Here is a 23558-nt window from a genome sequence, read left to right on the forward strand (position 1 = left end):
GAGCGAGCCTGGTAGACTCTGCAAAGTTCACTTGGAGTTTCTGCATCTCCGCTCTGATTATCCTCGCCTGTCCAGGCAGAGCTACACCTGAACCAGAATGAATTAGAATAATAATAATAAAAAAAACATCTGTTGTTAAGAACAAATTATGCACTGGGGGAAGAATGCATTTTTTCTAACCTCATAATTCTCATCTGTCTCTCTGCTCGCACGTTTGCTACTCACTCCCTCACCCATTCTTATTCATTCTCACAATCGCACTGTCCTCAGCGTCTCCAGTCTTTTTTTTTGTCTCGTGTTCTGCTCTTGCTCAGACTCTGACAGGCGCCGTGTGGCCGCTGGCTGCAGAAACCTGAATCCGTGTTGCATAATGGGCGGAGAAACTGGCTGATAAGACTTTTGCTCGTGCACATAGATATGCATTTTTTGTGCACATTCATGTCTGCCTCGTGAGCTCCTTCTGTGGTGTGTGTGAATGGGCTTCATTTCCTATGTGTTTGTTTTGCTCTCATTCGTACTGAAGCGGTGACCGTGGGAGGTATGGATATACGATGTTCCTCCTACTCACCCTCCTGACCTGTTGTTCATGTGTGTTCTGTATGAAATGTTCTGTGAGGATGCTTTACAGTCTGATGAGCGCTCGAGCCCTCTGTATGTTCTTACAGTTGTATGTTATAATAATGTTTTACACATGAGACCCCGCTCTGCGTCACATCCTCCTGCTCTCTGCACACACATGCACCCACATTGTCTCATGCACTATTAATGCTCTCATCTCCTTTAATTACCTTCTCCATCAGAGCTTCAGCTCAGCAATCAGCCTGGGGACCGTGTGCCTCTGGGGATCACCGGCCCGGCCTCCTGCTGGGTTGCTGCATCTAATTTCAGGCCTGCCAGTCGGCTCCGCCGTTGGGGCGGAATGCCTGCGCGCTGTGCATAGAATCACACCGCGGCGATAATGACAGCAAAGCTGATGACCAACGGATGGTGCTGTTATCCCTGCAAATCAGGTTTCAGAGGCTTTGCTTTGGTGTGAGGGGCGAAAACTGATTTGGATTTTAAATACGGGGTTAGCACCTGGGGAGGATGTGCATGAGTTGAGGGCAGCAGTCGATTCGTTAGCTTTTTTAACGAGACAGACACAGAATGTACACTTCTACACTACACCGCATGAAATGACTAATCAACCGGCTAATTTCATTAAGGTTGCTCCAGGAAAGTCATAATCGTCTCAGTGATTTAAAACATAATTACATCGGATTGACTTGACTCCAGTTTGAGCAGCGATTAACTAATGTAACAGTAAACACTCTGCAAAGTGTTTCAAAAGTGTTCAAAAGACTTGGCAGCTTCCACTTTCGTACAAAAGCAATGTGGAGGCCAGCCTTAATCAATAGACCCACATGCATTCTTAATGCAGCAGAATGCATAAACATCTCCTCTGAGGGAAACACATTTCTCTTTAAAGCTGTTTTTTCAGGGTGTGATGCTGAACCGCCTTAAAGAGGGGAACTGCAACACACATTCTGAATATGATTTTTTGCCACAGTGTACCATTTAAAGCTATTGACCTGTCTCATTACAGATGTTGATGCCTGGGGTCATAACAGAACGATTGTTTACTTTCCAAAACTTTATTATCCTCGGAGAGCCAATTTGTTGTACAGCTCATCTTACAGGTAAGTTAGACGTGGAGACACGCTACGAAAACTGCATAGAAACAAACAAACGAGGACAACAACAACACAGTGCCCTACTTGCAGTGTTCCTGGCAAAGGATGCTTCAAAAAAAAGGCATGGGAACAGAGCAGGTCGGATTGAAATTAGGTTTATGAGATGGAATTTAAAGTTCAACATTAGGCAGGTATTCAGGACAAGCAGACAAAGCCAAACAGGGAGCAGACAGGCAGTAATTATTAACTAGCAGGCTCGGAAGCAAACAGGAGCTGGGGCACTTTGGCTACAGCTTGTGGGCAGGTATCTATGTGCTGGGAAGCTAGTGAGCGAACTGGGAGCAGGTGCATGGACAGGTGGGTGATCAGCACCCATTCCCAGTGCTCACATTCATTTTGAGCCCTTTTATACACACTTTCTGTAGGCTAAGTCGGCATTTCTGCAAACTTTGCTTGAGGTAAGTTGTGGCCTTAATCAAGGGCCAGTGGTCTGTGTTCAAGTGTATGATATTGTCTTGTCAAAACCAGTAAATTGATTATTTTATGATTACTTCTCAAGAGGCTGATAGACGTAGTTGCTCCCTTGAGTGCCTTGGCTGTAATAGGTTGCCAATTGCTGTCCCATTCCTTCTTACACCATTTTGGGTCCAATTTGCCACTCACCAGGTGATGTCAACTAAGTCTGTTAGGGGTTCAGGGCTTAAGGGGCTTAGGGGGGCGGACATTGGGATTAGACGTAGGTGAGAATAATGGCAGAGGACTCCTGCTGGAGAAGCAGACAGCGAAGAGGTGAAAAGAGCAGAAACGTAAGGGAACGTCAATCAATACAAGCACAAGGCTGTGTAACGGGGACAGCACTGGACTCACAGTCAGACCAAACCAAACAAAGTGACCTCAATATCTGCATTGGATTCCTCTGAGTGCTCCACTCTCCTCCCACAGCCTGAAGACATGCAGGTTAAACATGCAGTGCCGACTCTCAGATTGCCAATAGTTGTGACTTGCGAGTGTGAATGATTGTCTAAATGTCAGCCATGTAATAGACTCATCTGTCCAAGGTGAGCGCCGCCTCCCCTCCCAGTGTGAGCTGGGATCAGCTCAAACAACCCCTGTGACCATGTACAGGATAAGAGGGTACTGATGAGATGTATTGAGACGGAGAGAGAGGGGTAACCAGAATCGCTGCCATCGTATCTCCAACATGTAAGCAAACAATTGCCTATTTGCACATCTGGCAGACACAGAGCAACGCTGTCATTCATCTGGAGTCGTGTTTCTGGTCATCTGGCACATATAAGTCTCATTTTCACCCTCCGTTTAGCTCTGTTTTTTTTTCCTTCCAATTGAAAATACCTGGCTCTTTAGCTGCTAAATTATCCTCTATATTCTCCAACTAGTAATTAGCTGTCAGTCTGCTGTTTGGTGATGAGCGGGTTGTGTTCAGTGGCTTTTTAAGGGCTTTTTCCCCCCGAGAACAGCTGCCAGCTGCAAGCGGGCAACAGCGTGGGTGAGAGCTGCATGCATGATCCAAAACAGTGGCCTTTAACCCGAAACAGCAACGCGTCTCCACATACCTAAACGACTGAATATGTCGACGGCCAGTAACTCCCAAAGCGTCGCCAGCCACTGTTCCCAAAACAGCATGTACGCTGCAGCTGTTCAGCTAAATCGAGGAGAACAAAGAACCAGAGACAAGACAGAAGGTTTTCTGGAGATTTTTTGCAAAACTTGAATATGACGCAGTGGGGAATGGAAAAGCTATCTGAGGATGGTAGTGGTGTAGTGGACAGGCAGGGAAAAAAAAAGCAGGTTTCTTGCCGCTATCCAGGGGAGACTGGTGAACTGGCCGAGGCAGACGAGGTATTATAAACTGACAGAAAACCCTGAAGCAGAGGCAGACAAAGAAAAAGAAACAAACACCAGCAGTGAGCACGATGAAAAAAAACTCACATTGGCAAGTATTTGAGCCGTAGCACTGTTACAACTGATCCGGTCGTTTGCAGAGCTAAGATGGGTAGATATACTGCTGGCCACTGATTAGTACATGGAAGTCAGCTGTGCAGGTGAAGCAGCAGAAGGTCACCACAGCGAGACAAACACAAACAAGGAAACACACGGACTGGGGAACGCAGGAACACAAGCATGGAGGTGAAACAACAGGAAAACACGGGGGAAGCAGGAGGAGAAGGCTGCACCCTGACAGCAGCATAGAGTGACAGGTTTACCAACAATTCAATAAAGTTGAGGCAGTAAAACTACTTTGTTACCTTCAGGAGAACATCCTGATTTGGCTTAAAATATATATAATGTTGCTTCTGTCACGAACATAGTTGCTTTAGGTAAATGACCTCACCGTTGACTGGACACAAGCGTCTCCTGGGTGAAAGTCCTTCATCGTCGACTTGGCTACTCCTCATACCGCTTCACCTGACTACCTCCTTTGCTGCTGTAGTGAGACCTACAGCCACTAGACACTAGAATGACTGCCCAACATGAAATGTAAATATGGGTTGTAATAAGCTGTTTTCACAGTGGACCTATATAGTCTTTATTTTTTTATGAGGAGGGGCTGCAAAACAATTAGCCGAAAGACACTAAAATGCCCCGTAGAGCTTAGCTAATGATAAGCACCACTTTAAGGTATTAATTTGCCATCTGATTCTACAGCAAAAACAGCAGACTCCTGGGTAATCATCAAGAAATAAAAAGCATTAATTTATCAATTTATAGCTTACATGTATTTCCAGAAGAACTCTGAATCAGTGCAGTCTTTGTCCAAGTCTGTAATGTAGGTAACAATGTGATACTTGAGAACCCACTGCGTTAATGAACCAGTCTTTTTAATTCCCAAATCCTCTGACCACTTTCTTAATTAATCACTCCTAATTAGCTCCAAATCCGCTGCTAAATGGCACATGACGAATCATCAATCAAGACATCCTTATTACGCACAAATCATTTTTATTTCCAGCTCCTCCTCAAATAAAGCGATGCATCATGCTGAGTTATTAAGGAGCGCATCATTACTTCATGGTTACCTCACCATTACTAAACATTTCTGTCTCCCCTCGGTAGCGCATCACCCCTTCCCACCCCCCTCCAAACTAATTAGTTCCTGATTGGTTTTTCTTTCTCGCGACTGCTCGGGATTTTGTGTACTTTATTCCTGTAGTGGTGCCAAACCCTCTCTCATAGAGTTCAGTACTAACAAGACTCACTATCAAGATGGATTGTTGGATTTGCCTTTGTGATTGTTGTTTCTGGCTGCATGCCTTTTTCTTCTCCCGTGTTTATAATTTAATTTTAAAACCTCTCATTAATTTTCTTTTCATCATGCTCTCTCCCCCCCCCCCATCTCCGTCTCTCCTCCTGCTTTATTGGTTTGCTGTCACTCAGTATGCCGATCAGTCTCGGCCCTCACCTGAAACCATCCAGCACTAAGACCAAAAATAGCGTTCAGCCTTGCAGGGTCTTGGAAATATATTGTGTTCGCAGAAAAAAATGAAAAAAAAAAAAAAAAAAATCCAAGGACCATCAGAGAGAAAAAGAATCAGCTTTCATGTTGATGCTTCAGAGGCAGTGATGATAATTCCCGCCCTGCAGTAAACTGAGATGTATGATCGAGGAGAAGAAGAGGAGCGATGCTGGGAGTGGAGAATCCGGTTTCAGGGCTCCGTCCACTGATCAAGAAGCTTGAGGATGTTCAATCAAACACACCGACTCGACTCTGATGAATCTATCATGAAATTGACCTGGATTCATGAGATACTTTGATCGCAGTGACTCGGCGCACAGTTTAAACAAGCACCTGCCTCGCTGCTATTTGAACTCTCACTTTTTTCTTATCTAATTAGATTCACGGGTTGTGTAACTTTTGCAAAAGAATAATACAGATGACCAAAGGGCATGGAACAAAAGGAATTTGAAATGTGTTTTATTCCAAATAGATCTAAAAAAAAAAATAAATCTGTATGATTTCCTTCAATAGCTTGCTAAAGACTGGAATGTAACACAGTTGTGTCAGCGTCCATTCCACCAGCTCTCCTTTCCAACTGTTATCAAGAGGTTCGTTTTCAATGTACTTTTGAAAAGCTGAAACATATTTCTGTGCTTAACTTATTGTTAATGGGAATCCCATTGCTCACTGCTGATTAATATATTCTGTTTATGATCAACTAAAGCTCTGGTGAGGCGCTGAGAGCCAATTTGCCAAACGCTAACAAAATAAAAAAACAATGAGATGTTCATTTCCTCTGTCTGGTTTGGGTACTTTCCAGTAATCATCTATAAGAAAAAACAAAGTGGAGGTCATGGTATACCACTGGCTTATATATTTGTGTTGAGCTCTATATACTTGAGCTCTTGTGTTGCTCTTGTGGGATCATTACAGAGCGCATCTGTTACTTCAACAGATGTTCTGTCCTCATATGTCATCTTTTGATTTTCACTTCCTCCCTTTGTCTGTTTTCTTGTCCTTTTCACTCCCCACCTGTGCTCTATTAGTTAAACATCAATTGTGTATTTAAGTATTGTCTTCTTTGTCAGTTCATGTGTTCTGTTTTGCCCTTGTGTTACTGTGTCTCCCCGTCTCATCTTGCCATTATGTGTTATCAGTGTTCTAGGATTACCAGTTGCTTAGTGTGTTTCAGGGACTCCTGCTGGTCACTTACCACAGTGCAGTGTTTGGGCATTGAATTTCTACTTCCTGTATGTCAGGAAGTTGGTCAGAGTAACCTGTAGCTGGCATGTGTGCTGCAGGGAAGCTGATGTCTGTTCATCCGTTGCCATCCTTCGTTCACAGCCCTTGAGAAGGCATTACCTGTGAGTATACATTGTGATACAGTGTTTCATTGATATGAGCACATTCTTTTGTATCTATGTATGTTTTCATATATATTCAGGATACAGTGTTTAATCCTCAGTGTAATACAGTTGTTCATGTCTTGATGTTGTGCATTCATATTTGGTACAATGCATTTGGTCATTTAACTACAATCTGTTTGTGTATACATTATAGCCTTGTCGGAGGGATTACATTACATTGGTGCTCTAGTGCTTACCTTGCTTAATACTTACCTGGTGTATAACCGTGCAGATGTAATAATGATCTGATCTAAGAGATACTCATCAGTTCTATTGCTTGTGTATTTTTCAGTTCCACACTGCTCATGTAAGCAAAGCATCTCAACACATCCTGCCGTGGTCTGAGAGTTACTGTATTGACTTGTGTATCTTGCTGGAAAGGGGGAAATCCAGTGAGGCCAGTAAAATGAGGTTTTGGTTCCTGATTCCTTGCAGTAGTTGTGGTTTGTTCTTTGCTATTGGATTCTACTTTGCTCTTTTGGTTTGTGCTTTGTTTTACTTTGATTTCTTGGATATCTCCTGTTTTGTCATCTGCCTCTGCTGCTACATTTTTTTTTTTTGTATTTGGATATTCAGCTTTATGTTATTGAAGCTCGCTTTTCACTGAGTGACTTGTCTGCTTGTGTGTCTGCGTTGGGTCCCCTTTGTGTAACGCGACAATGATGGGTTGTTTGTAGCTCTAATGCTGTCCATCAGTTGGCTGGCTGAGTCAGTGATCCCAACAAGTGTCCGGTCAGCGCAGTAAATCACAGGAGGTTTATATGACGTGTCCTGGAGCCTCTCCAAGTCTTTAAATGTCAAGTTAGAGGATGTCAAGGTAGAGACTTAAAATGCTACTAATTCGAGAAAATAAAGCTAGTTGTGTGCTTTAAGTGTTTTTCGAATAACCTTTTTTTTTTTTTGCAAGACAAAGGGTTTTAACAATGAGGACTATCCAGTCAGTTTGACAAATGTTTCTTCTTTTTCAATTGTGTCAGTACGTTTTAAAGCAGCGAGAAACTCTAATTCTTTTGTTGTCTCTGGCGGCCCCTGTGGTTGAAAGTGGTATGAGCAGCACTGCATCTTGTTATAAAGATCATGATCCAGCTAGTGTGTACATTTGAGTACAAGTCAGTGGAAAAAAGCAAAATATTACTATTTTCCCCCTTTTTTTTGACAGCTGTTTGCAGGACACATATTGAAAAGGTATTGTATGTATTTATGTAAGATTAAGGGAAAAGTCTGTTTAATTCACACACAGCACTCTGCCATAAAAAATGTTATGAGTTTTAAATTTATGACTTATCTGACTGAGTGACAGGCATTTAGAATTAGAATAATTATAGAGAAACAGCCAGTCTTCCCGCTGATGTTCTCATTTGCATTTGTGGGTCATCTAGAGGCATCAGTATTAATTGGAGGCTATTTTAAAACCACTTCAATGTTAGGTGAAAACACCTGTGTAAGTCCATTGAAGATGTTATGTGTGGCATCTATGCTGTTCGAGTGTGTTGCTTATCTTATAACAATCTGACTGGAGGTGTTGGATATCAAAGCATCCCTGAACAGCCAAAAAAGTATTAGAAGACAGAGAAAATCTTTCAAACCTGCATTTCTTATTCAAATGAATTGTTAAACTTTCAAAAGGACAGCGACTAGCTGGCTGCTTTGACAAATATCTTGTGTAAACCTTGGCTGATTTCACCTGTGATGCTCTAACACGGAGGTGCAACGGCTTTAAAAGATGTTAAAAAGGCCATTTCCCTGCCTTGTATTCAAGGTTTTTCTCATCTTTGAAAGGTCTTTATCCAAAACAAAGCCATTGGTTTGGATAGTGAGGGTTCTATGAGATACAGACTTTGAGAGTTTGACGCCAACCTGCACCATCGATCCAAAAAACAGCCGCAAAAGAGGGGATATATTCTCCAGTGAAATAGAGAGCAGGAGTTTAGCTCTATGTATTTATCCTGAAGGTGTTTCTTGTAGGTTCCTTCTCTCCACCTTGCTATTGAACAGAGACTCATGCTGTCAAAATGCTACACATCTTTATCCGTCACTTTCACCGCACTGCCACTGAAGTTTGACTAAGCTCTCTCGCAGTGCTTTTCTCAGTGGGTTATTCCCCGAAAACACTGGTTTTGATTTTGGCGAGGGTGGTTTCTAGCTTACCTCCGAACATCCCCATGAACCCACTTACCAATACTCCAATGCATCATTTGCAAGTATGATTCGGAGAGGGCCTATGCCTGTGTGAATTGCAAATAAGTCCAAACGGAGGAAAACCTCTAATTTCAGCTTCATTTTTAAAATACATTTCACTTTAGGATGACCGGCGAGAGGACTGAGTGTGTTGTTTAGGTACTCGGATTCAGCTGAAGTTGAATACACATCAGGGGCTAGCAAGATGTAGAGGCAGCCAGCCGTGTCCTCTGCTAAAGCGTCTGTTTGTTTTACTTCTCATTCCGAAGCACAGAGGCTCCGCCGCCACGCTCTCACATCTCAGATCCCGAGCTCCCAAAGTGAAAGCGGCACAGCAATCGCTGGGCTCATCGAGTGTTGGGCCTGAGGGGCTTTGTGGTAAAAGTCTGGGCACGTATTAGCTTGGCAGTGCTGGCTGACCCAGACTGGTCCCTGGCCACATAACCGCCGTCTCATTCCCTACTCAAAGGGCCTCTGTGTCGGAATGTGTCGGCACGGAGCCGGGCCCCTCTGGAACATCATCCGTGGGATATGCAGAGCTGGCAGGTTGACAGGCAGGTATGTAGGCACGAGGTGGCTGGAAGGCTGCCCTGCTGCCTGCCCGGATCATGTTTAAGAGGCCTCTGTGTGGGTTCTGATTCCCCTCCATCACTCCCCTCAGTCCAGTTTGAAATGTTGCTCTTTTCATGAGCACATCTTCATACGCTCCTGGTTTCTCTCACTCTACTCCTCCTCATATTAGTCCTTCGCTGCATGTTATTCCTACGACCATCTCTCGTTGCCACCGCATTATAATTAATTGATAAGTCCCCAGTCTTCCTGTCATCTTCCGCTGTTTCTTCCTCCATCTTCCCTCCTCTCTCCTGTTATTTGCTTCCTCTCTCTTCGTACCCCAATCAGCTCCCTCCTCCACACTTCCTCCAGTATCCACCTCCTTATCCCGTCCTCCACTCGCAGTGTTGTGCCGTTTCCTTTCCTAATTAGGAATCCCCTGTAGGTTGCTGTTACAAAGCTGAATATTTACTGTGAGCGGTTCAGTCATGGGTTTCTGGGTCATGTAAGAAGAAAGCGAGACCACTGAGCCTGAAGATCGAGGCTCAACGTGACTAACTGATTACTAAATAACACATTATACTGATTATATTACTCTACTTACTGTCATGCATTATGGCTTAATTTTTGGTAATCTAATTACTGAGCCGGCGAGAGTGACTTGCGTATCACCGGGACTATTCTATGACCCTTAATTTAATAGCCGATTCATTGCACACTGAATATTGTTTTGATATAAAACTTAATATGCACATGCGGGCGTGAACTGTTACCTAGCAACAGCCGCTGTAAGTGGGTGAAGACAGATGAGTGCATGGGAGGACAGATGCTGGAGTTGGCAAATTTAAGTATGACAGGGGAGATTGGGTGCTTCTGAAAGTGAGAGACACTCATTATTTTGAACTGACTTTCCAGGGAGACGACAGTTTCATCTGGAAGTTGTACCATGTAAGTTATTACCTAGTCAGAAACAATTGTCTGAAGTCTTGTCGCCCGTTCTCAGTCACAAACTCGGTCATAATGTATACTTTATTAAAATATCTGAGTTTAATGCAACTTTTTGTTTCAGTTTTTGGACGGAAATACAACATGTCATACTTTCTCACTTTTTTCTCACTTTGCACAGTGCAAATAAGTTACTTATGTTAATTTTGAGACTTATTTCAGTGGCTGAGCCCAAAAATGTGTTTTGTGAGGTCACACTGATCTTGACCTTTGAAAACTCAGTTATTGTCAGTTGGACTCGAGGATGAGCAATGGACATTTCTTCCAAAGTTGAAGAAAGTGTTCACAGGAATGGGACTCTACAGTGAAACTGACTTTTCACCTCTAAAATCGAATCAGTTCATCCTTGAGTCCTGGTGGACTATTGTGCCAACTTTGGAAAAAAAAGTCCCTCAAGGTGATCTTGAGATATTGTGTCCACAAGAATGGGACAGATGAACGGACAGACAAACTAAAAACACAATGCCACCGGCCACAGCTGTCACCAGTGCAGAGGCATAAAAACACATAAGTAGTGTGGGATCAGGGGAGCTGTGCCTTTATTGTTAAACAACCACCCCTGCCGATGAAAATATGTCTGACAAGACTGTTGTCTTGTTTTAAAGTTTTATTCATGTTATGTTTAGTCACATTTAGCCGGTCACTCATGGAAGTTAAGATAATTTAAATGCACCATTAACTTTTAAGAGAACTGCACTTTTCTCTGGGTTTGAACATTGCTCGATATATATGGGATATCAAGACACAACGAAGTATAACAAAGATCGGCCAGCAGAAGGCTAACATCCTTATACAGCACATTCATACACAGTAGCAGTTCAAGACAGAATGGACAAACACTTCTTAAGTATTGATTGTAGAAAAAAATACAGAAATTCAACTCAACCTTGTGTAAGTCAACGGAGGACTCTCTACAATGCTTTGACATCAATCATCCCCGAGATTCGACTGATGGATTGCTTCACATATCGTACACCAGCTGGCTGTGTACATACAGATGAAGAATATTGTATTGAAAAACCGTTACAGCTCTCCTGTTAAACCCAGCAAGAGATCCTCTGTATCTGCGTCTCTCATTACTCGAGGTGTTTAATCACATGAGTGACAGGTGACGGAGGGTAAGCTCCGCAAATTTGATTGACACAAACGGAGAGAAACGCCCGTCTTCCCGAGGGGATCGGAGTGTGTCGTGATTGCCAAGTGATGCAATTAAGGAATTCCCAGCGCAGGACTTAACTGCCGTGCTGGAGGCACTTCAGAGGAACTGTTGCAGGAGTGGCACCTCCGAGGAAACGGTAGATTAGGAGCACCTCATCTCGGTGTCGCGGTAGCATGTTTGTTGTCATGCCTGGAGACGGATGTGGCAATGTCAGAGACATGCAAAGTGGGTGTGAAGTGTGTGTGTGTGTGTGTGTGTGTGTGTGTGTGTGTGTGTGTGTGTGTAGAGAAATACATAACCCATCGTGCAACATGCTGGCTTTAAGCTTATGATAATACAATCTTATAATATTTTCTACTTTTTTGAAGGACGTATTCTGAATCTGGATGCTGGTCGGGGCATCAAGTGCAGTTAAGGTTGTATATATCCTAATTAAAGATTCACCTTCCCACAACAGTGTTTTGTTACAATTTACCAAACCTCAGTGCAATTCGTCATCGTGTGTATGTAGAAAAATAAGTTATCTCACTTAAGGTGTTCGGAGCTTCATAACGTTAATAAATCAGGGTTAGATTACAAAAAAATAAACAGAAATTCATCGTTAAAGCAACTTTCAAGTAAACCCTCCTTCTTCCGATTCATTTTATTAGTGTTTTGTGTGTTCTATAGGTTTTTTGTGGTGTCTTTTGTCCAATGTTATGTCTCCCTCTTGTCCTCACCAGCCGGGTGTTTCCCTCCACACCTATCTTACAACTTTCCAACCAGCCCCACTCTGTTTCTCCGTGTTGCTTCCCAGTCTGCTTTCCTTCCACACCTGCACTGCATCTCCCTGTGTTTTTCCAGCCCTCTCCTTTGTTCCTAGAGTGACACAGACAGAGCTCTCAGCAACACTTAAGCAGTGGCAATGTACTGGTAAGTGGTGAATTGGCTGTAATGGCAGACGTGTTACCCTCCTATTGATGACCTACTTTCGTTAAATATCTATACTCCGTTGTCAAGGACATGACAGGGAGTGATGAGCAAAAATGCAGCACAGATTAGTGAGCACCAAAGTTCAAGATAATAACTGTAAAAATGACCCAGAAAAAAGAGTTGTATAATATATATTTATAGATGTTATATTTTTCTTGCCAGCTGCAGTATAGAACATATTCCATATTCTGGTGACAATGGTTTTAACAATAAGAAGTAAAAAAAAAGGGAAAAATGCTTTGATTGTTCGACAATTATTTTGAAAAAGACATCGGGGAGCTTGAAGGCAGCAGCTGTTTCATTTCTATTTATGCTGCATCAATGGCTTCAATGACTGATTATCTAAATTGTCGACAATTTCTTCTTCATCCAACAATCAATTCATCGACTGAGGCAGGATTTATGGTCGACACAAGAGGCTTTAACCGGACTCCCACCACAGAGTTTGTAGGTGATCCTTTACAATTCAGCATCAGATCACCTGAAGTCTTACACTGTGATACCAGTGCTGACCGGCTGGCAGCGGGGAGATCCTCGTGTTGTCATTACAGGATGTGAGTCTGCTGCGTTTACATTCTATCACTCTCTGTGCCAGAGACTGGTGTCACGCTGAGCAGAAGGCTTTGCTGAGTAAAATGGCTTTGTTAAATGTTTTATTGTAGATAGAGAAAAAGAGCCTTTTTATCAACTCGCTTCTTGTTTCTTCTTCACTCGCACACAATCTCTAGTGGACGACTGAAGCAACCCAACGCTCACACAGCTCTTGCAGGCCTCACTAGGCAACGACGCTGAGCTCATTTTTTAATGAGGGGCAGGTCAGCTACGAGTTGACCTTCAGTGTAGCTTCTGTTGGTCGGAGTCACCCCGTGACCCAGAAGTACGAGGCCAAGCTCCATTTGAAACCAAGAATTTGTTATAAGGTGGGGTCAACCAAGTGCAAAAATGAAAGGAAAAAAAAACCCCTACCAATATTGGCATCATGCATCACCTTCTCACACCAGTTCAGTGGTGAAGTGGGAATTCACGCTGGATTGTTGGTTTCAGAAAGTTAAAGAAATCATCAGACACAAACCTCTTCATCAGATACAAATTTAGCTAAAAAGCACAGAATAGCATTTATTTCAAAGATTATTGATTGTTGTCAGAGTCCCTACTTATATGACTTGGAATCTGGAACACAGCGGTACAACTTTTAAGATTAAGAGCGTAGTTTTCAAGCGTAGATTCAAGCTAATTTTCAGTGGAGTTCTGTGGCGCTCATACGCTAGCATCCAAATCGCTATTTTTAAAACACTAAGAAGGCTCGAAACAACATGAAACTTTACTCGTGGTATCACCGGGGTCTCTACACATGAACACGAGCACTGAGAACATTGTTTGCATACACAGAGTTTACTAAAAAAGAAGGTTTTTGAACAACTCAAGTTAGCAGCTGAATCTTCAGCGGGGATCGACTCTTTTTGTCTGCCATGACGGTGGCATGCCGGAGATAGCGGTTTTGATGCTAGTGTATGAGTTCCCCAACACTCCACTGAAACTTAGCTTGCCTGAAAAACGAAACTACGCTAAATCTTAAAACTGCCTCTTTCGTCGTAATTGTGCTTTTACACGAAAGTTTGACTCACATACATTCACACATGAAGCCTCAGGTGCTTTTTGGCGAGAGTTTCACTTTCATAAAGCAATTGCTGAGATTCAATTCATCTCGATCTAAAAGCTGCCGTGCCGATGAAAAGAAACGAGAGAAATGAGGCGAGTATAATTTATGAAAAGATCTCCTTTTAGTTTTCTATTCAGCGTTAACCTGATGGAAGGCAGAGATGCACATTTTCTATGTGATATAACCTCTCACCACACAAAGGGCTCTGCTGTTCTATACATTGAAGAGCAAGCATCGCATTGATTGCGATATGTGTGCCATTTACTTTCACACATGAGTGCCTGAGAAAACACTGGCTGTGTTGTCTTTATAGAAACGGCTGAGAAATAGGTTGCGTGTATCATGTCAGATTTATACATTGTGGATCAGGGAGAGGCGGGTGTCTTCATGCCGTTCACCAAAACCCACTATCTCGTGAATAATGCAGCGCCTTAGGTGGAAATACATCTCCCCCCCCTGCAGGATGAATCTCTGAGGAATTTGCATTTCAGCCAGTTATTTTTATGTGGATCGCGAGTGATACTACAAATGTCTGTACTCTGGTGTGCCTGGTTATACGTGTACTATAATTGTATTCGTAGTCTTTTTTTAGATAGCACAAAATATTTCCAGTACGCAGTATTGAATAGTGATGGCAAAGTGAGACACGCAAGGTGCTAAATACAAAGTTTACACAGTTAAAAAAAAAAAAAAAAAAGAGTTTCCTGCCCTGAAATGGTTCAGTCAATAAGTCTCACTATGTAGGACTGGAGTCGAATCAAAGGGCATTGAAGTTCTATCATCTTTTGTGTACTGGCCAGTTTTATCTGAGCCTGCATCTAAAAAAAAAAGGTCTTTTTTTTTTCTCTTCTTCCTCTTCTGATGCAGAGAATAACATGCCTTCAGCGCTTCCTCAGAATTCAGAGGAGATTTCCGCTGAGTAGCTCGACCTCACAGCCTAATCACCAGATCTGAAACTCCAGCAGAGCTCCAGGCCACACCGAGAGGGATGAAAACCTCCTCCTGCTCTTGTTTCCTCCGGGCCCGCATGCCAGGACACAATTAATTCATACTGCTGGCAGCCTTGGACCATCCCAATAGTACAGCTCTTTTCTCCCTTGCGCTCATTTCTGTCTGTATTTGCATAATATCAATTTGGTTTGTAATGGCCTATTGGGGAACGCAGCCCGCGAGTTTGCATAAATAAGCCCCCCCCCCCAAAAAAAAAATTGCAAGCGCCGAAATTCAAGTGATGTTTGTGGTCAAAGCTCAGAGCTACAAGTTCTGCTTGTGCAGAGGAAGCTGGTGAGGGAATGTGTCCAAATGTGCAGAGCCTCACACTGAAGTTTCTGTGTGTGAAGCTATTTCTAACAGAGTTGCCATCGGAGATCCCTCTCTCGCTCTCTCCGAGGGGAATCGTGTGTCTGTGTGTGTGTGTGTGTGTGTGTGTGCAGAGAAGGAAAAGGGAGGGTGTTGATGAATTTAATCACACCGAGGCGAACTGGCCTGTGGGCAGAGTAGGTGAGTGAGTAAGTGGAAAAAAAAACAAAAAAAATACACGGGATGAATAATCATACCGTCCTGCCGCACTCCTCCTCCGCTGGCTGCTTCCACACACACAAAAAAACAAGAGAGAGTCAGCGAAAACAGGGAGATCGACAGACAGGAAGACGGAGATGAAGAGAAATAGAGCGAGAATGATGAGATGGGAAGAAACAGTCCAGCGGCGTGGAGGAGAAGATTAGGTGAGGGCCACACTAAATCTAGAAAGCAATCCCCAGGCAGGAATCTTACAGTGGAGCCAGAATCTGTATTAAAAAAAGCTTGTAGGGATGAGTGCTGATACTGATAGGATCACAGTACATCGCATGACTAAATATAACTCGGCAGCTCAGTTCGAATTTCGTTTAAATCAACAGGAGACACGGCAAGTGGGACAAAAGGAGATAATGTTTGATTTTCTTCTCCTTTTCTTTTAAAAAAACAAGAACATCGGTGTGCCAAGTCGAGTGAGTGGAGGTGTGGATGGCTGTGTGTTGATGGTGAGAGGTGAGAGGCCCGCCCCTTCAAACACGCCTGATCGGACAAATGCCGCTCCCGGGCCGCTGCTCCGGAAAAAATCAATTCATTTGGAAACTTTCAACCTGTATTACAAATAAGTTTCGAATATACGTGCTTCTGAAGACATCACAGATAAGCCATTCAGTTTGCAGAAACTGTGCTTGTTTTAACCCGACAGCGTTTATAGTTGCTCAAGAATATCCAGAGGTGTTGTGTCCTCGATTTCCACAAATTAGCCAGAATTTAAGTTTGTACAACCTCAGAACACAGTGCACCGCCTCCAGAATGTGTTGCACAGCCGGGACAGTGAATGGAGGGGCGTGAAAACAGTGGATCCTGTGGACACTTACTGTACGAGTTCCACCTATCCCTTATTAGTCTTCCCTGTCTGTGTCTTTCCCTCTTACCTCTTCAGTGCGTCTGTTTTGTTTCCCCCTCGTTTTTTTTTTTGCTGTCCTGCCCGTGTTCCCTGAGATCCATCCGGGTTTATTGGCCTGTTTAGTTTGGTTTTGTTTTTCTCTTATTTTCTGGATTGCCCCAGTCTGTTTTTGTCAGTTTTTGTTGCCAGCCTTTGATTTTTTTTTTTTTTTGGGACTTCAGCTTACATTCATCATTAAAGCTGCCTTTTGTTCTTTCATCCATCCGTCTTGGTGTCTTGCATTTGGGTCAGCACAGAAAGTCTATTTTTATAGGGTTAACACTATAGATGTTTTATAGTTTACCAGGTGTTCAGAAATGTTTTTTTTAAATTAGATTTGCTACTGCAGAATCCTCCCAGGTTTCCCCTTCTAGCTGAAGAAGTACGAGTACCCCTGGTTGAGACTCACTGCACCAGACAATCTGATGATCCACTCCGCCTCTTCCGGTTAATTTGCAGGTATGTCGTGTCTTGCAGCTTATTTGACCTCAGAGCTGAGTGAGTACTTAGCTTTGGATAAGCTTCCTCGAACACCCCTTGTCTATTTGGACAAATCACCGGACTAATTGAACATTTGTAGCAGCTTCCTGATGTGGCAACAGGAAGATCAGATGGGGGCTGTGTTTGTTGTTTTAATTATGTAAATAAGAACGGCACGTTGGTGCATTTTAATTTGAGAATTTGCTTTTGCTAAGTCAATTACACAAACGTCTGCAGCAGAAATGAATAAAGAGGAAATCAATTAAAAACACGTGTAAACTATTACATTTAAAGTCATTTGTGCTGTTCAATTTTGGCTCAAAGATCATCAATATCATTTTGAGCCCAGACAAAAAAAATTGTGTCAAATTTGACCTGTAGCCTTGCAGACTGCGGTTTAGAGATCCCATGTAAATATAGCAGAAGTTGTTCAGTATTCATTCAACACTGGCGTGTGGTAAGAATCGACATGATGGAATCAGACATACAGCACCGTCCTGACAAATGAAACCTGAGTAAACATGTCGTAAACTGTATTTTCAAGGTTGCAAATCCTGAACATAAAGGCAGTCCAGGGCCGCTCTCTGTTTTCCGAGTTGGGCGGCGAACGGCTGCATGTAAATGTGCTTATCGCAATCTTTTGAAATGTCAAATTAAAAGCAAAAAAACAGAGTCGAGCTGGAGATCAGAGGGCAGAAACTTACGAGAGACGACTCTCCTGGAACACAAGCGAAACTGTGAGGTAATGAAGCTCATCAACACATAAAAGCAGGCCCGCGGCGTCTAACATGTCAGGAAGAAGAGGACTGCAGAGGACATGAAGCTCATTAAAATGTAGCACCAGATAATTTGACATGTAGTGTTTCTGTGGCTGTGTGCATTTTTGATAAACACAGTCTCGCACTGATAGATTTAGAACATTCGTGGAGAACATGAGTAATGAAACGGATTATGTACCTGTGAACTGATGTATTGTGTTTAGCCGTGCGGCAACTTCGTTTTTTAAAAGGCGGCGTCGATCTGTGGGTCTGCCGGACTGAAATGCCTCAACAACCTTTGGACACATTACCATCAAATCTTTTGTAAACGCCCGTGTTTCCTAGATGATGATGATGATCCCATGAACTTTTTAAGCTTGCGCCATTATCGGGTCAAAATGTTAATTTCTCTGTTAGTTTTGTGTTACATTCTAATGACATTCGGTGACAGTCGGCACCAGCAGCACCTGCGCTGTGTTTAGTCATCCAACTAACTCACCCAGCAGACAATATCGCTCTTTCTCCTCCCTGCAGTCAACTTAAACAAACTGATCCATCCAGTCCAGTCAGATCAGCCAAACAAGATGGTTTTGTTTAAATATGATAAAGAATAGTTGTAGACAAGTGGTCTGCACAAATAACAGCAACATAATATGATAGGATACAATATGTTTGCATGACTTGAACAACTCCTATAATCTGTTGTGGGTAAATAATAATCTGTCTCGGCATTAATTCATTTTAAGTGCTTGAGTGTCATAATCAACCAGTCACGCTAGTCAGCTTTCACTGCATGACGTCAGTCATTTCTGCTTTAGACTGCCAGTTGGAAACCAGCACAGGGAGGCAAACAGAATGAAGTTATATAATTAAAAAGAACCCAGACGAAATTAAAACCCTGGCGCCGTGCCTGGTAATGCATGATTACAATGCAATGATAGGTCTTCCTTGCAGCAGTGTTGCACACACTCTGTGTAGAAAAAAAAAAGAGCTACAGTTGCACCGGCACAGTGACCTTTAACATCCCACACCATTCTGCTGCTCCGCTGAGACCAGTCAGCGACTACAGGACCTTACTGTCCCCGCAGAAAAATACAAAAACAAATGTCATCTCACAAACATCCTGTCAAACTGCTTTCCGGAGTCGCTGTACTGCGCCCTGCTGAGTGAACACTGTCAGACATAGACACACACACACACACACTCTGCAGAGCCTCCACTGCCTTTTTATCGTGGCAGATATTTTTCCCTCGGCACTGCTCCTGTGTTGTTGCTTTTGAAGATCTCGTTTCTGACCAGGAGTGATGATGATGATGATGATGTTAATAATAACCCTGTGCGGTGTTACAACCCTGAATGGAGTGTGTTCGGGCCACAGACTCCCTGACCCTTCTGTCCTATTTCTTTGGTGTTTTTAAAGCAATTTGCTACTAGGACTCTACAGCGGCAGCGCAATAGAGACGACAGGCGACAAAATGGGCATAATGACTCGCCTTAGGGGGGAGGCAGAGACAAAGAACGCTGGAACTGTGAGACAATTTTGACCTTGTGTGAGTTCAGCGAGGTGACCTGAAGACAAGAATCTGAGCAATTTAAATCCTGTGTGACAAACCAGTGATGGAAAAAACTCATCTTAAAGGATGTAAGGGGAGCATATTGATGGTGGAAGAGAAATGACTGTCACTCACCTCTCAAGTGATTTGACTGCAGCCTGAAATACCACAGCCATCAAACACACACCCACAACTCCCCCTGTGTATCGCCGAGCACTGTCATGGCCTTTTCAATAAACTACTAATTGTGTTTTATCCTCCTGACACATGCAAGCGCTCCGCGTGCAGTGCGGCGCATGAATCTCCACACTTCATGCTGCATTATGCATAAAGTCAACATAAATGCCATATAAATCCACAGAGGGCGACGCGTCCATCGGAACATATGGATTGAAAATGTTCAGAACACCCACCCACCACCACCAATCCCTCTGTGTGAACATGGTTATTTTCTTTCCTAATGGAGGACAAACTTTTTTATTTTGCAGTCAAATCCTGTTTTCTGACCCCACTCCCTCAGCAAATGCTAAAGCAGAGGCGACCTTGATATTTTACCTTAATTCGCCTTAAATCCAAACAATGGCCCAGAATAAACCTGAAAAAGACACAAATCCTCCCACTGTGGAGAATTTTCCTCGTCAAAGTATTGTTGCGTGGGCATCTGCTCTTCATAAAGTAGTGCGAGAACACACACACGCGTATGGCAGACTCTCATCTACGGAAGCACACAAAACAACACAAGTCGAGGTAAATCTATTTTTATTGCGCTATTAATCTGCCTCTTCCTGTTGCACCTTCGAGCCCATTTGGGAAATCCGGATGACATATACATGTAATTAAATCCTCACAAACATGAAACGGCTTCCAGGTAATAAGTCGCAATCAGAAATGGTCTGCTGTTCAAACATAAAGGGAGATGATTGCTACAATTTATCCATCATACTTGAGCTCAAAACAAAAATAAAGGCACAGAAGGAGACATGACTGGATGACTTGAAACAGTCCTCTATGGCCCGCGGGTGATATTTTTCGACTCGTGTACCGACCTACCTGCACACAGAAAGGTGCATACGGAAGTTATTCAGACATGCATTCAAAAAGGCGACGCACTCACACATTTATGCATGAATAAATATGAATAAATGCACGTCTGCACAGCATGCAAATGTATGAGTAGCTACACGTAAACATGCATCCAAACAGGCGGACAGCATACATGTGCATCTGCATCTGCACGCTCACTCACTGATGCATTCCCACAGTCCCTCATATGCACATACACACATATGCTTGCACAAATAAACACCTCTCGAGGTGGAGATAAGCTGTGACAGTATGGCTCTGGATTCAAAGCATCTGCTTCAAAAGGCCAAATGCAGCAGTGTGCAGCGAGAGATGACAGGAAGGAACAGGGCAGTCTAGTCACACACTTATTCTTCTCACAGTTCACATCCACCTGCACTTTCAACCTGACTCACCCACTTGTTTAACCCATTCAGAGCCGGGAGAGATGCAGGTTTATACTTATTCTTGTGTCTATGCATTCAATCAGATGGAGTTAGGGAAGGTCACCTGACGGAAGTTTTTTTTTTCCCATCTGTTGATGATTTGACCTTAGGGTGGGATCAAAGCAAAGAGTAGATCGTTATCTGAATCAGGGGGTTTATCATCTTAACTGTGGCTCGTCCGCTTCCTCTCGACGTGACCCCAACTTGGCTCAGCTCGGCTGAAATTTGTGAGCAAAAACTTCAACTCAGGGGCGGCTGTAGATCAGCGGGTAGAGCAGGTCGACCAGTGATTGGAAGGTCGCTGGTTCAAATCCCGGCTCTGGGCTGAGCTGCATGTCGAAGTGTCCTTGAGTGAGATACTGAACCCCACCTTGCTCATCAGTGAGGGGCCTGCGATGAACTGGCGACTCATCCAGGGAGTACCCTGCCCTCGCCCTGAGACAAGGCTGGGATTGGCTCCAGCAGCAACACCCCGCAACCCCTTGGAAAGGGATAAGTGGCTATGGACAATGACATGACATGACTTCAACTCAGTCTCTGCTAATGTTAGCATGTTACATACTGTTGTCTTTTATGCAGCACAGTTTTACTGTGAACTTATCAAATACTGCAGCTTGGTCAGTATTTGAGCTTCAAACTACCTTCTCCTCTGTGTCATGGTTTGGGGTTTGCTGTTGGTAAATTCCTGTTTTTAGTTTGAAATTTATACCCTCATGTGTGAGGTTTAGCTTCCCCCCTTTGTCTGTTTCCATTTTTCTATGGACACCTTTGTCTCACTGGTTTATCAGTTCACATATTGCGACGTGATGACATTTGGACTGATGCTTGGTTAGGTTATGGAAAAGTTCATAGTTTGGATTAAAATAACTACATTCAGTGATGTGACTTTTTTACACATGAATTTACTGGTACCTAAGTACCTGGTCATAAACAGCATGAACGTCAGTCTCTAGAGGGAAAGTCCTGTGTATGACCAATCCAACCACCCCAAGCGGATTTGTACATTCCTTACCCTTTATACGACTGCACTATGTGGGATGCATCAAGAAGTGATGCTAGAGGGGAACGCAGAAGCAAAGGACCACTGCCCGCACACGCACCAGCTCAATTGCAAACAGGGTTCAGCTGTAAGAAAAATTAAATTTGAAGATAAAATGTTGGAAGCACTTTATTACATCATAAGCAGGAAGCTGCACCTGCTTGTGACTGTGACTGTGCCTTTAAGAGAGTTGCCAGTTATTTAAAAACATACACAAAGGTGCTTCAACAACCACAAAGAAGCAATCACGGCACAGAAGGGATCAGTCACAATTTTCAGTAACCCCTTTCACATGGCTCTGAAGGACTTACTGATTGTCGCAATTTATGTGACTCTAAGGTTGCTAGTTTTCGGAATAATGCGGCCAAATGAATTAACTGTGAACTGAACAATGCAGTTCAGTCGTGCGGAATATACTGTAAGCACCCCACAGAGGGGACTAGCTAATGGGTCCTCTTTGTTGGACAAAGGAGGAAAATGAAGGTTATTGGCTCCGGCTCCTTTCTTTAGTTATAGCAGTAATAAATATCACCTAAGCAGATATATTACATGGGCATGAGCGGTTCAATAATGTGGCTGGCCTCTGGGGGAGGTATGGTCTCAGCCAAGTCGTTTCTTAAGGCTTTATGTCTTGCATACGAAAAAGGAAACATATGCATACTCTGGCGCCCGTCATTAGGTTCCCATACACTGCCTTTCCTGCTCGCCTGACAGAGGCGGGCTGTGGTTTCTACAATATACGAGGGCTCAGATCAAGGATCAGGCATTCCGATACACACTGCTTTCTTTATACGTTACACTGTATATATATCAGATCGGGAGACTTGATTGCTCCTCGGACTGTGTTGACTTCTGTCATGGTGTTGCAGAGGTGATGTATTAATAGATGATTTTCAGTGATCTATTAATAGCACTCCAAGTTCTTTGTCAGTCAGTTGGTGGCTTAACTATTTTTAAGCTTGTTTCTCAAACAGAAAACTGGAGCAGGGATGATTTTTATCTTCTTAGAAGTGTCTAAGTTCAAACTGAAAATAGATTTTGATTGAGGAATATGTCTTTTTTTCTCGCTGTCTCTGAATCACACACACACACACACACACACACACACACACACAACTGCTATCATTCTCAGGATCGTGTGATATGACACTTTGTGCGTGTGTGAGCATTTTTAAAAGACAAATTATTGAACTGTGAAATCAATAGACCTTCGGCTTGGTGTGTTCAACTGGTCACATGCCAAGTGCACGCTGGGAACTAACATTAAGGCAGTTTTCAATACATTTTCCGGAAAAAAACTCATTTAGTTATTTTTTATATCTGAAAAAATAAAATGGACGTGTCAATAATATAATGACCCTTGTATTACATACTGCACAAGGATTCACTGTCTCAGTAAAGTGCTTTTTATTGTGGGCTACACATCAAGTTGGACGTAAAATCAATAGAATATTAGTCTTTATGTGGTGCAGCTAATCTGAAATATTTAACCACATTCATACTATTGTGCGGCACACATCATGGATCTTCATGCAGCTCGCTCTCTATAATTTTTACTTGAATGCTGACCTGCAGCCGGGCTTGCAACGGGCCATTTAATGAGCGTGTGCGATCAGGCTCCGTAATGGCTTCTCTTTTTTTTTCCGCCTGTCACACGGGCATCAAGCAGGTTAGCAAGAACAGGCTATATCTTACAACAC

General features: G+C 43.1%; 1 protein-coding gene across 1 annotated transcript in view; it reads left to right on the plus strand.

The window, feature by feature from the left end:
- The first annotated feature begins 2115 nt into the window (after positions 1-2115).
- Positions 2116-23558, plus strand: part of grid1a (glutamate receptor, ionotropic, delta 1a) — a 293479-nt gene continuing 272036 nt past the window's right edge. The window contains exons 1-3 of the mRNA XM_037124753.1: positions 2116-2131; positions 2732-2876; positions 6390-6494. Of these exons, the coding sequence (XP_036980648.1) occupies positions 2875-2876; positions 6390-6494 (107 nt within the window). The 5' untranslated portion in view covers positions 2116-2131; positions 2732-2874. The remainder of the gene's footprint in view (positions 2132-2731; positions 2877-6389; positions 6495-23558) is intronic.

This window comes from Acanthopagrus latus, chromosome 15 (assembly GCF_904848185.1).
Source record: "Acanthopagrus latus isolate v.2019 chromosome 15, fAcaLat1.1, whole genome shotgun sequence".
Classification (NCBI taxonomy): Eukaryota; Metazoa; Chordata; class Actinopteri; order Spariformes; family Sparidae; genus Acanthopagrus; species Acanthopagrus latus.